The sequence below is a fragment of the Calypte anna genome, chromosome 1 (assembly GCF_003957555.1).
Source record: "Calypte anna isolate BGI_N300 chromosome 1, bCalAnn1_v1.p, whole genome shotgun sequence".
Classification (NCBI taxonomy): domain Eukaryota; kingdom Metazoa; phylum Chordata; class Aves; order Apodiformes; family Trochilidae; genus Calypte; species Calypte anna.
In genome coordinates, this window is record NC_044244.1 from 104,971,358 (window position 1) to 104,987,796 (window position 16,439).

General features: G+C 38.5%; 1 protein-coding gene across 2 annotated transcripts in view; it reads left to right on the forward strand.

The window, feature by feature from the left end:
* The first annotated feature begins 819 nt into the window (after positions 1–819).
* The window catches only part of MAP3K7CL (MAP3K7 C-terminal like), a 30,697-nt gene continuing 15,077 nt past the window's right edge, over positions 820–16,439 (forward strand). Inside the window, exons 1-5 of one of the 2 annotated variants that reach the window (XM_030458005.1) lie at positions 923–1,188; positions 3,321–3,465; positions 3,693–3,753; positions 4,010–4,118; positions 12,865–12,923. In XM_030458005.1, coding sequence (XP_030313865.1) covers positions 3,736–3,753; positions 4,010–4,118; positions 12,865–12,923 — 186 coding nt within the window. In that variant the 5' untranslated portion in view covers positions 923–1,188; positions 3,321–3,465; positions 3,693–3,735. Of the gene's footprint in view, positions 1,189–3,320; positions 3,466–3,692; positions 3,754–4,009; positions 4,119–12,864; positions 12,924–16,439 lie in introns of both variants that reach the window. The other variant, XM_008496671.2, reaches the window with a different exon arrangement.

The window sequence follows — 16,439 nt, forward strand, 5'->3', positions numbered from 1 at the left end:
CGTCTATTTGTCCTGCAACCTCTCTATATCTCAGCTGAGCCAAAGGAATCTAGCAATAAACCTTTCCCATTTGGAATTTAAAAATATCAAATATACTTTCAAAGTGCATTTTGGAATACAAAAGGAGGAGAGTGCTCTTTTCAAGCACAGGACAAGAAGTAAATTCTGTATGATCATTCTATAACCGTTCTCCATTTGTATCCATTTGTTCCAATGACTGTGGCAGCAGTCAGAGAAGTCTTGTAGACAGTTTTGAATGACACAGCTACAGAAAATAGAATTTTAAGCTGGAGAAACTTATTTCTCATGATACTTCAAGGTGTGTCTGTTAATTGCTTGCCTGTGGTTTCAAAACTGACAAAAGCTATCTGAAACAGCACTGGGAAATCCTCTCAGTTCAGTCAAACCTCTGATTTAGTCAGCTTCAGCTATCACTGCCCTCACCAACTCCTCTATAAATACATCTGTTTTCAGTGTACGCATTCTGCAATTTGCCCACTGCCTCCTCAGAAGTGCAGGGCTATCATCTGCTGTTAGACAAGCCCAGCTTGACTAAAGCCAGCGTGAACCTAACCTAACACACACCAAGCCCATCCCTTCTTGTTAGCTTTGATAGTCACTGCTATCATTTGATAGTTTGCTTGTAGCCAGTCCAAGTTGGCAGCGTCAGCCCAAGCTGATTGGAGCTGCAGACATTTTTGCTGACTGGAGTCATGCTATCTTTGCCAGTTTGCTGGAATAGACACAGACACTGATTGGGTCATGCTGAAAACATTCCTGTCCTATGAAGCAAGTCTGTTTGTATTTTAGGTTTGCCAGGACTAATGAATTAAAAATCTTGGGCTCGCCACAGTTTGTTGCTTAATAATGCCTCTGACAGAAGGATTTTTTCCTCCCTGAAGCGTGACAGCATCAGAATCCCTCGTCTCTGGCAAGGGGAGGAAGGAAAGGCAGAATAGTGGAGAAAAGTGGAAAAGGGTGAACTTTTGGGACAGCAAAGCCTATGGGAAACGCAGGTAGCAGCATGTTGCCCTGACAGCTGTCTCAGCTTCTCAGACCTTGTCAGTTTGTTGCTATGCAGCAGGTGCAGCCTTTTCTTTTATTGAAGCTTTACTCCATAAAGGCAACGACAAGCCAAGGCAGTGGCTGGCCCTGGATTATACAAGTGCAGACGCTCCACTAAGTGAGGTAAGGCAACAGGTGTGAAAACTGAACTAAACTGATAGAACTGTAACAGGACTTAATCTGAATTCTACTGCAGATTTTTTTTCTTTTTTTTTTCTTTTTTTTTTTTTAATGGATAAACAGCAACCAGTTCTATAATCAATTGTCATATAGAAGGGAGCTGCTCGTTAAATGTCTTTAAATACCAGCTTGTCCATTCAACCTCATCTCTGTCTGCAAAGTATTGTTCTTCATGCATGGAGAAAGCAGGTGGGGAACTGGGGGCAGTCGGACTGCGTGTTTCCTGTATCACCTCACTTGCACACAGGCTGCTCCCATCCCTCTCTGTTCCCTTTTTGTGATGAAGAGCTTGGGGATTCTGCACAAAAAGGAGTGAAGGGATAAATGTAATATAAAGGAATGGGATAACAGCATAATTGGAGCATATAAAGATGATATTTTTTTTTGTGGATAAACACTCTTTTGTGTTATGGTGGAATTCACCACTGCTTATTGAAGGGGTATTGATTTTTGCTCTCACAGAATAGATGGTTAAAAGAGGTAATTTAAAGACATCACAGACAACACAGTATGTAACTGGGCTAAGACAACAGATTTAAACCTAGCAATATTGTCATGGCAACTTTAAAACCTCTATCAGAATGCATAATTTTAATTTGGCTAAAGTAGAAATTATTGAAGAATGCATCATATAAAAAGGCTAAAATATGAAATGTTAAGCATGTGGAAGACCACTTGAGACAGTAAGAGCATATGTCAGGGGAATGTGTACCAACACAAAATGATAAACAACTTTGTTCAAAGCATGTGCTTCTCATTTAATTTTTTTTTTCTTTACCTTGTATTTGGAGGTATGGAGGGGAAAAATGATAAAGAATTCTAGATTAGTAGTTCTGTTGTTTTTAAAAACAGTGAGACATCTCAGCATTTCATATAAAGCGAGGGGAAAAGAGACCAAGGAAGCTCAGAAGGTAAAAGTCATTGAGTCTAATGCAATACAGTTCAAAATAGAATATTTCAGATGACCCCAGGGATCTTTCCCTGAGTCTGAAAACATGCACTGTAGCAGTTTAGTTGACTTTTCTTTGTCTCTGCCCAACAGATATTAGTTCAATGTTTGTGTGTCTTGATTATTAGGCATAGTATATAAGGGAAAAGAACAATCTCACCCTTCATGTATTAGTAGAAAGAGACACTCAGCTCCAAATAAGATTTATTCAGAGCGATGATTTTAGAATATTTGTTTATGTTTTAAGAGTATACACTTCAAGTAACTGTTTATTGTGCAGCATTTATACAGACTCACACTATCATGCTGCTAGCTAAATAGAGAGACAGACAAAGCAAATAAAAAGGAAATTATGAAATTAATGGGCCAAATGCAAATTTGATGCTTTTTCATTGATTACAAGGCAGTGATGCTAGGGAAGAGTTTGATTAACTTGTGCATCACCAAGAAAATACTATAATCCTGTAACACTGTTTTTTTCTGAGGGTTCCAAATAATTAAGTGTAAATCAGAATGAGCTGCTGGAATTTCCATGCAATACAATAGGTAGTTTACTGAAAAACTGCAATACTATTGGCTTAGAAACTGGCTTTTGTTTTCACTAGCTAAATACCGTGTTGTCTACTGACATGAAATATAACTTTTCGTAAATTAATTGTATTTTCCTGAAGAATTTGGTTTCTAGTTGACTGAGAAGCTTTAATGGTAATTTAAAAGCTTCCCTCATATTTGCCCACATAATTGGTATGGATACAACGCACTCTGGATAGCATAGTTTTCAGTCCTAAAATAATTTCTTTATGGGCAGATCTTTCACATACATGAAATCCCACTGACTTCATGTTCCCCATGCATGCAGTTAATCAGAAGATTAATATCTGTGAATTTTAGCAGCTTTATGCTAAGCATACAAGATTAAGTTTGTGTTCAGCTATTTAGTAGCGTTTAACCAAAACTCTTAATTTGAAAGGTTAAATGTTCATAGTAAAGCTCTGAGTACAACTTTTGAGTGTTCAGAGATGCTTTAATTACACTGTTGCAGATCACTAGTAGCTAATGCTTTTTTTCACTCAACCATTCTCCAGTGCCCTGCTTGAAATGAACTAGCAGTTTTCTTAATAGACAGGGTTTCATCTGAGAAAAATAACCCCTTGGAGTTCGTGATCCCAGAAGAAAGACTGAGGATTGAGTAAGGTCCCAATCCAGGAGTCAAACACATGCAGACAGACCCCTAGACCTGCACAGAGTTCCACTGAAGAATCACCACCAAGGTTTGGAGACCCAGTAACTTTCTGACCATTAAGTGTGTGACTGTCACACGCCATGCCATCAAACTTAAGGCACTTAAGGTTTGATGGGAGAGTATGGGTGGAAGGTAGGAGGATGGGTGCCTCCTCATTGACACCATGTGGAGTGGTGTGTACATTTCCAATCACATCACAGGCTTGGGGTCATGTTACTCTCAACTCCCCACCCCTTCTTCCTTCTTCACCTTCAGAACCAGGCAGCATTGCCACGAGTCAAGGCTTGCTGAAGGGGCAATGGCGGGGAGCAAGCAGGTGAGGAGAGGGGATGCTTCCTTTGCCATCATTCTTTCTAATCTGTAAAATAGCAAAAGAAAGGCAGTCTCTGCACTGAATTTCACTTAAATCCTTTTTTAAATGGAAAAGTGAAATGGCACTCCCTTGGCTTTGATTCTAAACCTTGCTTAACAAGAATGAGAATGGTAGCTATGAATGCATGGAAAGCATTAAAACTCAGTTGTTGAATGGTGTCACCTGTTCTGTAATAAATATCTTGTTTGTATCATTGCAGCTGGAACAAACAAGTAAAAGCATTGACTCAAGTGCCCACATGATCACCACCGCCAGGGTACCTGCTGATAAGCCAGTACGAATTGCCTTCAGCCTGAATGACTCCTCAGGTACAGTTTAATTTATGGAGTAACCCACAATGAAATTACTGCTTTTAAATATCAAATGACATCCAGTGTTATGGGTGTATTGTATTTGTTTCCTGAGTAATAGCATGTGATCAGTTTTCCTATCAGATAACCTGTAGTATTTGCATTAACAATTTCACCGGACTAAACCCACTAGACTCAGAGTTTAAATCTTAGCATCCTTTCAGTGGTTTGTGGAATATACTGAAGATTGTAACTAGTTATCAGATTTACTTGTCTGATTTGAAGGAGTTTTAAAACTAGCAAATAAAAAGGACATTCTGCATTGAGGATGAGGCTAGAGCAGGAAGAGACTTTCTCTTCAGCAGGAAGGTTGGAAAGTGACACACGTGCCCAGCTTGGTGGAAGGTTTCAGGAAACGGATGCCCCCCATGGCATGCTCCCTGAGAAAGCAGCAGAAATTTCATTGATATTTATCCTGGCAGCTTCTGCTGACTGAGCATTTGTTTCCCCAAATGTACCCTGTACACACATGGACTCTTGAGCCTTTGGAATAGACAAATATTATTAGTTTTCCCCTCATATATGACTGATGCCTGGAGAGCAGTCACCAAACAGTAGAGGTTAGAATGAAATAAAGTAAATTGTTAGCTGCCAAGAGTCCTCTAAAAAACCTGGCTGTGCTGATGCTGAAGGTGAGTGCCTGGAGTAAGGGACTGAGATGTGTTAATGGCATGTAATATAAGGATCTCTGATAATGACAGCTGAAACCCACCGCTGATGAGTGCTTTATGGGATGGTATGCATTGCAGGATAACATGAGGCTGCTTATTGAGCTTTGTGTGAGTAGAGTCTCAGCTTGAATACAGCTTTATCAATCTAAAGAGTTTCAGAATATGCATGACCTTTCTTAGCTAATTGTGCAGTATCAATTTGGAGTTACCAGCTTGAAATACACTCTCATCCCCTATGCAAGGAATGTAAAACCAAACATTTTCATATATTATTGCATGTAACTTTCAGTTTATACAGATGAGCAACACAGAAAGATTGGGACAAGGAATCTTAAGAAGCACCTGTGCGCTTTTACATAAATTAAAACAACCCAGTAATTACACTTTTGTTACAGAAAGTAATAATGAATCATTCTCTTGAGCTACAGTAACATGGTAAATTTCTTGCAGCAATTATGACAAAGATAGATGTTGAAGAGAGATGTAAAAGAAAGGGGAGTGCTCTTACAAATTATGGAAAAAGAACGCTTATGTGAGACACTGAAAACAAAGTCAGGGAAAGCTGAGACCATGGGAAAATCAAAGAGGGTAGAGTGGTTTGTGACAAGAGACGGCAGTAGGAAATGACAAAGTTGTGAATAGCTTGGAAGAAGGGGACATGAAAGGCAGGAAGGCTAGCTTCCTTAACATTGCATCATATTTTATTTTGTTCTTTTCTATCCTGCTCACAATTCATTTAGGGAAAGAAACTCAGTTACAGGAAGAAAGTCTTTTTCTGCTACACTTTGTTAAACTTTCCCATATTTTTCAGTCCCTTATTTCATATATCCAAGTGTTCCTGCAGTATGGAATGCAGAATGTCTGAGTACTGGTAAAACTAAACAGCACCCAGTCAAGGTAGAGCCATGTTCTCCTCTACATGATGTTCTCTAAGGGACTATCAAGAGGTCTAAACCAGCATGATGTTGTACCACAAGAATTCACTCTTATTCTTAGTGGTAAGCCTGAACATGGTTATTGTATTTGATATATTTAAAGAAGGCAAAGGAAATAGACTTTTATCAGGTTTGAAAATTTAAAGCAAGAGAGTACAAATAAGTATTGAATTTTTATTTATAAGATTTAAAAACATTAAACAGACCTTTAGGTATTCCATACTTGGCTTTTCTTTTTTCCTCCTTATTTTTTCCGTATTTCTTTAGTCTTTTTTTTTTTTTTTTTTTTTTTTTTTCTACTTGATAAAAATACTCGTTTTCAGTTTATACAATAGTTATCTGCTGTGTGATAGTAAAGCATCACATGATGCTTGGGTACTGCTAGGATATATACAAAAACTCCTTCAGGGCTAAGTGATGAGGGAGTCTGTCTGACTTTTCTGTAAATATTACCACACTTGAAAGGCACAGTGACAGATTTCACCAAGTAAGGCTACGTTCTCCTTCCGGGGACTGTACAACTGCTTACTAGGAGGAACTCACAGCATAACTAGATATAAAAAGGGGAAATGGAATGTTTCTTCTGGGTGGTGATTATCTCACTGGCTAGGATTGTAACCAAGCACTGGGTGTGAGGAGCAGCGAAAGGAGAAACTGCATTCAGCTCATAAGATTACTTTGTGTTAGCTGACCTACAAGAGCAGAGCTGGATTGCCCTGAGTGCACAAGAAATTATTTAATTGTGTTATATTATTTGTCAGTCAACATCTGATGACTGAAATGCGTGCCAGCTTTGTGCTATATTTTGAATGTGCAAGTAGGTTAACCAGTTCCTTAAAAGTCTCAGGAGCAGCCCATCAGCAGGTGCTATATAAGAAGACAGTTTTATAGTCTATCTCTTATTCCTGTATATATAGATATCTATGTTTATCTCTTTTACTCAAGTTCTCTAAGCTGGCATTGAACATAGATTTCCCAGGGTGTGTCTGCACACGATATTGCACTAGTTTGACTTAAATAATTTTAAATTAATGAATTTGAAATATAGTATTTCAACCTATATTATTTCAACCTATCTTATCTCTCTTGGGAACTAATGCAGGTTAAACTGAATATGGTGTCCCAAAATTTAAATAAGTGCTTTCAAATAGGAAGTTCATTGTAGCTTATCAACATCAATTCAATTACCAATGAAATTTAACATATCCTTATTTCTATCACTATCTCTTATTTACTTAGCATATTAAGGCAGAATAATTGTAGGAGAAACAGGAACAGACAAGTGGATTTCTTTTGGGTAACAGCTCTAAGGGAAGTTCTATAGATAAACATCTCTTAACTCTCTTCCCTGACAGAATTAAAGCTTGAATCACAGAATGGTTTGAGTTGGAAGGGACTCTAAAGATCATCTAGGTCCAACCCCCTTCCATGGGACACCTTCCACTAGACCAGTTGCTCAAAGCTGGTAAACTCATCTGGCTGAAAATGTTCTGCTAGTGACATGTGGTGACAAATGCCTGGATTCGAAATTACTAGCAATTTTGTTAGTTTGAAATTAGATAGCACTCCCCAGAACAATTACTGAAAACAAAGTAAAAATATACATCTTTACAGACAGTGGAATGGTGCAGTATTTCTGCAGTCATAGCAAATGACTTTTTTACTCCTCTTTATGCCATTGTTATCCTAGTAACCATGAAAAGTTTTTGATCATACAAATCCATTTTACAAAGGCTGCTTTTTCAATAGCAACATTGAAATATGTACTCCATCCTCACTTTGCTTGTAATGGCGACAGAGGCATTCCAACAGATAACATGTGGGTTGAAAACCAGTGGGGATTGCTAAAATATATGGCTAAAATTTACAAAGATAGTTTGCTAAAGTATCCTAGTTTCTTGTGCCCAGCCTACATGCAAGTAGCTTGATCTTTGGGAATCTAGACAGGAACTAAGGTAGGATACCTTGAAAGGGATTGTGGCCATGCTTCCATCAGAGGATGCTTTAGGCTTAGGTGAAGGTATATGGAGTACAAGGGTTTTGCTCTTATTTCTTCTGCTATGGGCTCTTTCTATTTTCAGGAGGTCCACAACTCCTACTATTGAGCAAGCTTCACAGCCTATTCCTGGGTGAGGCAGTGACCATTCCCCACTATTTTACAAATGAGGTAACTGCGAGGTTGTGTAAGGTCATGTCAGGCAGGGCTGTGAATAGAAGCTTGGGAGCTTCACACAGCAGTGCCAAGTCACAGTCACTTAGCCACACAGCCTTCCAGGATGAATTCAATGAGTCTATGCTTGTCTGTCAGTAACCAGTGCTGGAGCTACTGGATCTCACCACCCTCCGAAGGCCAAGACTGGACCCCAATACACCATCTGCCAGAGCTGTTCCACTGTGAGTTGCAGTGCTTTGCAGTCTGAGCACTTTTCTTGTGTAAGGGCTGATCCACTTACAGGATAACAGCCTACTTATGTTACCAGTTTAATTCTTTAATTTAGGAGGAAGAGATCTGAATACACTTACCCACGCATGGAGGAGAAAAAAATAGTACCTGATTGTATAATTAAAGGCTGGATCATAACTCAGTTACTCAAGGAAGCAGAGCTGTGATTGGCATTTCCTAAGTTTCAAGTGCTTGATTTAGCAACCTCCATGTCCTCTCAACACATTTAAATTTTTATGTTCTATTTCTGTCTATCTTTGTGACGATCCTAGAGAAACTGCAATTTTCAAGTTTAGGCTGCAAGTAAATCAGATATTGCTCTTGAAGTACTCATTCTTTAACTATTGCCCGTAGCCCACAGTTCAGCTAAATGAAGCAGCCATGTAGGAAGAGATTGGGGTGTTATGCTTCATTGTACCAGACAGTATTTCAGTCAGACAGTGAAATGTGAAGGGGTTTGCTCATTCATCTCCATGCTAGAGGTCTGGGCTATTAGACTCTCCCAAAGGGCCAGAACATGATTAAACAAGTGAAGCTTTCCAGAAAGCATGATTCATTCTCAGATGTGCAACACTAGCATTATCAAGGGACTGAACGTATCAGGGCACCACTGGTAAGTAGTAAGACTTTTCTATGAAGAAAATCTGTCTGAATACAGCTCAGCCTTCTCAGTCCTGTGCCTTATGTGGAACTCTGTACCACATTTTAGAAACTCACCTCATGTTTGTATTAATAGATGCTATAAGCAGAGAGACAAGAGCTCAGCCGGACAGTGAAGGTTGAGCAGCTTAGCCTTGCTGGCCTTGCACAAAGCTGCCCATGACACCATTTCTTCCTTAAGGTGAGCTGGATGGGCAGCAACCTTAGGGAGACTGATCATTTGTTATGTTGTTAATTTTTCCTTTCCATTTTTAGCAGGAATAGTTAGAGAGCTGCCTCTGATAGAAAAGCATACTTAGTCTCAGCCCAGCTGAATGGAAAGCAAAAAGAGGAAGGGATGTGCCTGGAGACCCTTCCTCAGATGCTCTCTGTTTTAATGACAGTTTTCAGCAATAAGCACAGCAAATGTATGAGCCTGGTGAAAAAAAACATGAAAGAATATTCCATGCGTAGGAACCAAGTCTTTGGTTAAAAACCCAGAACTCATCTTCTGATCAGAGCACAGAGCTTACTTTTAGTGCACTTTTAAATTTAGACCTTCAAAATTACTTTTGGGATCCTTGAGAAATCAGGAAGTGCCATGTATTTAGAAATTGTGCAACAGGTACTTTAACCTAGGTGGCTGTGATGAAGTCCCTGATCAGATTCTTTCACATCTCAGGTTAGTGCTGCTGAATTTGCTGGGACAGCCACAATATTCACATGGTTGCTTTTTTTTTTGTGTGTGTGTTTCTTTGATCAGAATCTTGACTCATTTTCAGATGCAGTATGTTGCAGCCTCTGATTTTTTAATATTTTTGTTTTTAAACAGCATATGTTTTCAACGAACTATAAATCCTTTCCTTTTTTACAAGTGACAAGGAAGGGAGCAGTAAAGTGGTAACAGGGTTGAAATGCTGTTTGTTTCTGGTGACAATCAGCCTAGTTATTTTCAGACTTTTGTGGCACAGGAAAGCCATAAACTTTATTATAAGGGGAATATTTGATTCTATCAGTGATTCCTTATAATAATACAGGCACTCATTAAGTATTGATAGTAAATGGAGAAAAAAGTGATATTTCTATTGTCTGGCTAAGGAGATGTAGAACAGAAAAGAATCGATACAGACAAATAAGGAGATGGGTATATGAGTGTTTTGATCTCCAGAGTACTTTCTTTGACATTTCAGACATTTTCAGTGTTTCTGATTTTCAGAACCATAGATTTTAAGGCTAGAAGCCAATGTGATTTTTTTTCTTATCTCCTGCACTACATCCAGTATTAAAGCTTGTAAGTCCAATAGAGGTTATTTTGATAAAAAATGTAATAATTTATGTCTTTTCTCTCGACTTCCTGCAAAGACCTTCAAAAAAGTAGTAGGAGGCAAATGACTGTTGTCATTTGGTTTCCCTGTGTGTGAAAGCTAAATGTGTTTAGTTTTGCCAAGTGATTTTTGTTGTTATTGTTATGGTTGTTACTTTGACAACAGTAAAATAGAGACTAACCTGATGCAGTAGTTTATTTCACTGGAAGCTGCAGAGATTGTTTTTTTCTTGTTCTTTTTTGTGGAAAGCAAGATTGCAGTTAAATGTGAGGATTTCTGTTAATTTTTGTAAACTAAATAAATCAACTGAAAATCTCAGAGGAGCCTAAGAGAAAACTAGAAACTCAGAAAAAATTCAGGCCACTGAAATCCCCAGGTTTTCTTGATGATGTTCTGCACATCTAATGATGATTTAAACAAGTCTTAAACTAGCATAACTAAAAAAAACCCTAGCAGCTGTTCAATAGATGCTAGGGCAGGCCCATTATAAAATGTACTATGGTATGCCATAATGGTTAGGATACCAATATGTCCTATTTTTAGTACCATTGACTCAGTCACTTGGGTTAAAAAAATAAGCAGGGAACATCTGTTTATTGAAAGGATTTCCTTTACTGTAATTTCTTTCTCTATCCCGTCCTTCTTGAAGCATTTTCAAACTTTTTTTTTTTTCACTGCTTCTTTTCTGAAGATAGTCCAATACATTTTCTTACAATCTGAAACTGTATTAATTTTATTTTATTATTGATATCAACAGTGAAAAAATAATTATTGACTGTTTGGGTTTGGATTTTGGTTTTGTTTGTTTGATTGATTTTTTTTTAATTCCTGAGGTTGCTTTTGCTTTTTGTTTTTTCCCTGCAGTTAAGAAAATCATGAGGTCCCTCTTTAAAACTACTACACCCAAGATTGTACTTCTGGAATTGTCAAAACAAATAGCAGCTTAACTGCTGTCCAAAACTCTGGTCCAATATCCCTGTCAGAATATTTAACAGCTATTCAGCCAAATATTTGTAGAGCAGCTGTACCCCTAGCAGGACTGAGTCCTATTCTGTCCTTCCTTCTAGCCTTGCCATATGATTCATCTTTCTCCTTTTAGAATATTGGTCTATTTTAAAATATTGTACAAGAAAACAACAGCAAATTAAAGGTAAACACTTGAATATCAGTGTGGTACAACTCTATATCATGAAACCAATTTCAGTATTTTCCAGACTGGACACGTCTGGGATATGTTATGAAAAATGAAGTGGGAGAGTAGGCGAGTACAATTTATTGGTAACACTGGCAAGACCCCTACCAGTCAGAATGTTTATTTTTCATAGGATGAGGTGGCTTATTTTCTTTCTTCTCCCTCACCTACTTTGCTGGGTGACTACTGAGGGCAGGATAAAGAGATAGCCAACATTTGGTAGATAACTTAAATCCTAGTCTGTACTCTTTAAGAATATTCAGAACCCTGCTTTAATGCGTGATCCTTTTAATTTCACCAGGGTTTTCTTGTTGTGTACAACTCTGCCAGCACAGAGCAGTTTGCAGGATCCGACCCAGGCTGGCAGTTTTCTCCTCTGTTTTCATCCTGCTTTAATTTTGACACCTTCCAAGCATCTGACTCTGTAAGCTAGCTAATAGTAACCTTCTCCTCACCTCCCATAACCTGGTGTAAGATACATAAACAGTCACCACAAATGCAAAACTGGTGGTGTGAAAGTCACTGAGTAAGAAATACTGCGGTGGCTTGCTGTGACACTACCAAGTGTGATTCATATTTCTGATCTCAGGCCAGCTACTAGTGGGCAGGTGTCCACACCACAACACTGATGTAACTGCTGCAGTCTGTCCTACCTTTGCTGGAAGCCTGTACTAAAAATAAATAAACAAACAAACAAACAAATAAATAACAACAGAGTCTGCCTTGTTGCCATGAGTGAACTAGCTCCAGCCTATAAGGATTGTTATCTACAGATTAGAGTAAAGACATTTCTTTGCAATATGGATAAATTTCTGGTGCTTTCCCCAGTCTAATCACGTCTGTGTGGGCAATAGTCTTAGACCTACAAAGCTGCTAGGCTGGTTTGTGTGTTCTTGTGGTTGCCTTTGGGTGGTGTGAGAGAAAGTTTCTATTATTGTTGGTTTAATGCTGGTAAGTCACTGTATTGTGGTGGGGAAGATATCTTGCCCTCCATTCAAGTAATTTGAACTCTTTGATAGTACGGATGCTGTCCTTGGAAGGTTCTTAACTTTGCAGTGATGGAGAGCTCAGGAAGGTCATTTATATTTATTGTTCTTATTAAATCATCACTCATTCTACTGCTCTAACTGGCTTTCATTTTTTGTTTGGGTTTTTTTGGGGGGTTTTTTGTTTGTGTTTTTTTTGTGTGTGTGTGTTTTTTGTTTGTTTGTTGTGGTTATTTGTTTGTTTGGTTTGGTTTTTTGTTTTTTTTTAAAATCACTGTAGTGCAAAACAGGCTATTGGTCTTCCCAGCATCTAAACATTTTCTTATTGTCAACCCACTTGTGTTTTGAAGTAGTTTATTAAGGTATCTCAAGTATAGAAAGATAAGCAGATGCGGAGGTGATTGCAGGATCCTGATACTATTGTGAATATGCAATGTAGAGCTACATTAAACAGATCATTTGAAATGCCTGTTTAGGTAGACATTGACTTTTAATATCATGTTTACCTTTTAGATGATGCTTCCTCAGAAAACTTCCCTTTGGCATTTCCAGAACTAGATCAGCAGCTTCAGGTAAACAGTTTTGTTTGGTTTTGTTTGGTGTTTTTTAAAGTACAATTTTACTTAACATTCATAGATTTATGATAAAAAACCTCTGGTTGTTATCCTAAGGTGAAAGTTTTCAGTCATGCTTCTCTAACCTATTAGAATTTAATAAGACTGTGTATTTCCATGAAAGAAAACATTGTATTTTCAAGATCTGCAGACTAATAGTTTGACACTTTTAATCCAATTACAGGGAAATTACTATTTTAAAATTTTTTCCTTGTTTGTAATTTTTTTTTTACCATTCCTGTGCAAAACACAACATGAACTGCTGCCCTCCAATGGAAAGAATTCTCATGGTTTTGACGAGAGAAGGAATGAGACAGGTATTATATTGTCATGCCCATGGGCTGTGCTAAAACCAGTATGATCAGCTCTCTGAAGCATTCCATGGGAATGCAAAGGTGTATTCTGTTGTGAAATCTTATCTCTCATATTGGAATGGGCTGCCCAGGGAGGTGGTGGATTCTCCGTCCCTGGAGATATTTAAAAAGAGACTGGATGTGGCACTCAGTGCCATGGTCTAGCAACTGCAACAGTGGTTCAAGGATTGGACTTGATGATCTCTGAGGTCCCTTCCAACCCAGCCAATTCTATGATTCTATATTTAGGTAACGAGGGCCAGTCATCAGGACTGGTTAGAACCTCCTCAAAGTTACTCCATTTCATGCTGCATAGCCAGCAACCCCGACAGCTGCCCTAGCAGGAGTCTATAGACAGCTCAGGACAGAAGAGGGTAATCCTTTTGACACTGGTCTGATTTGTCAGAGGAGCTCAATGGAGCCCCAGTACACCAGCCAAGCAGATGGCAGTGATGGCAACTCCATGGTTCACCAGGCACAGAGCCAGTTGCGTATCCAGGGATTATTTCCCTTTCCTCTGTGGCAGTTCTGGAGTGTTTGTTGGCTTTTGTAAACCACTTCAGATCATCTGTTTCCCAGGAGCATTTAGACTTCCTCTGATATTTCAATACGAAGGCAGTTGTTTCCTGAGTGTAAACTGAGAAAGGCATTAGCAGACCGTGCTGTCCAGTGATGTCACCCTTCCTGTCCCCATCAACTGGAGCACTGCTGACTTAAAGGGATGACTTTCCTCTCCTGCTGCTCTCATCAAAAGGATGACTGAGGAAGGAATGGATGATGACACAGACTCCTCTTGCCTTGTCTCTCTAACCCTGAGAACAGGGACAGGCTTCTTGGGCATAACAAGGAAAGATCAAAGGAACAAATTGAAACTCTAAGACCTGGCCTGAAAAGAACAGGATTGTATGTTGGCCTCTTTAGTGTATCTTCCAGTACAACAATGATGGTTGATATTTTTTCCCTTAGAAGAGTTCTGTTTGAGAAAAGCATTATTGTTTTGTGTATGAAGCACTGAATTCGAAGTGAAGAACCTGCATTCTGTTTTCAACTCTGTCAGTGACATTGTCTAATCGTGAAGGAGTTGCTTCATCCCTCTGTTCATCTCTGAAATGAGATTAATAATTTTTACCTTTTTTTGTTAAAGAGCATTGAGATCAGTGGGTGAAGACTGCTCTAAAAGAGCAAAGTGTGTTTATCATTACTGTTGTTGGTACATAAACCCAAAATTACTAGTGTTAGGTGTAGGTAATATACTGGACAAGTGATGATTTTTTTATTAGAACTTTTATGACCTATTTACAGAACATATAATGTACTCTAGATGTGTAATTTCATGATAGACTGAAATTACTCCTCTGAAAGCATTCAAGTCTGCTGGAAAAATAGCCCTTTGGCAAAAGTTTTTTTAAGTACACACTAGAGCAGTTTCACTAAGTACACCCTCTTGGTCTCTTAAGTACCTCGCATTTTTTTCAAGAGAACCTTCCTTTAGTCTCATGATTTCAATATGATAAAAGATTCAAAGAAACAATAAATGCCTTTGATTCAGGTAATGTTCTTTTTATTATCCTTTGGAAACTTTTTCTGGTAATATTGAGGTAGCTGAAAGGATAGCTTTATGAGGACAATCTGGCTGACTCAACAATTTAAAAGTATAAACTTAGCGGTTTAACTTTGTTCTTTAGTCCTTTAGTTTCTTGATCTTATGTACATATTTATATTCAGGTGTCTTTATTATCAAACAGAGGCAGTTAAGTCAACACAGGGTTCTGAGTTGATGCAGAGGTAACAGTGCATTTAGCTTTAGCAGTGAAAACTTGAATATCCTTGCAGTCTAGATCAGAGCTTAAAGTTATAACTATTTAATGTAATTCTGTTACGCTTATATTGCTTTAAAAAGTTAAACAAGCAATAACTGTAACAAAACTATCGTTTACTCAGTTACATTTTCTTATTAATTCCATTTTTAAATTGCTATAACCCAAACTGCTAAGGGTGTACCAGCATTGTATAGCACGTGGTTAATCTTAGTGTAACCATACCAGGTTTTAAACAGGTAGCTCTTGTACTACAGAAGCAAACTACCACCACATGGGCTTCACCACCAGGACCTGAAGTACTGAATGGTGGTTTCCCTTGTCATTCCATCCATGCTTTTCTCTGTCCCAAAGTTAGCTACTATAAAGCAGAACATATCATAGAATCATAGAATCATAGAATTGGCTGGGTTGGAAGGGACCTCAGAGATCATCGAGTCCAACCCTTTTACCACCGTTGTGGTTGCTAGACTATGGCACTGAGTGCCACATCCAATCTCTTTTTAAATGAAGTGTCATGTTAAAATGAACCCTTTAATCAACTATGGCATAGCAGCCTGAAATGTTTGAATTTGTAAGAATGTTGGTACATATTTTGATAATAAAAATATCACATCTAGAGCCACAAGATTTTCATCACCATGCCATAAATACAGTCAAAAGCATTTGTATTTTATTTAAAGAAGCACATTTTAAATGCACGGTAGGTGGCTAAATAATAATAGGCATTAAAAAAATATAATACCTTTCCAGATTTCAAACTTAGGAAGGAAAATTTTGAAACATGTTTAAAAAAAACCAACCAACCGAACAAACAAACAAAAAAGTCCAAATTAACTAATCCTCAGGCTGGATTTTGAAAGCAGCTTGAAAGCTATGTAAGTTCACTGAGTGACTTGGAAAATCAGAGCCTTAGAATTTTATGCATGCGGGCAGCCGACCACAGCCTGAGTACCAAGCAATTTGCACCTCTGTTTTGGGCTTCAGCCCCTTGTCCTTCTATGTTAGACCCTGGCAGACAACTTAGCTGTTTGAGCAGAATTACCCAGTGTTTCCACTTTTCCTACCACGAGCCTGCCATGCCTACTGCCTGGGCTCTGGGATCCGATGGCAGTTCAAAGTTCAGCGCAGTCTCCCCCTGACAGAGTTATGAACCCTGCTTGTCCAAGCACCCCTGCCAACTTTACAGAGGTAGAGGCAGGACTGGCTAGAGAGAAGATTTAGTTCTAGGAGACTAAATGTAAATACCTAATTCTCTATAAGGACTTTTACTAGAGGACAATCCTCGTGGAAAGTTCCAGCTT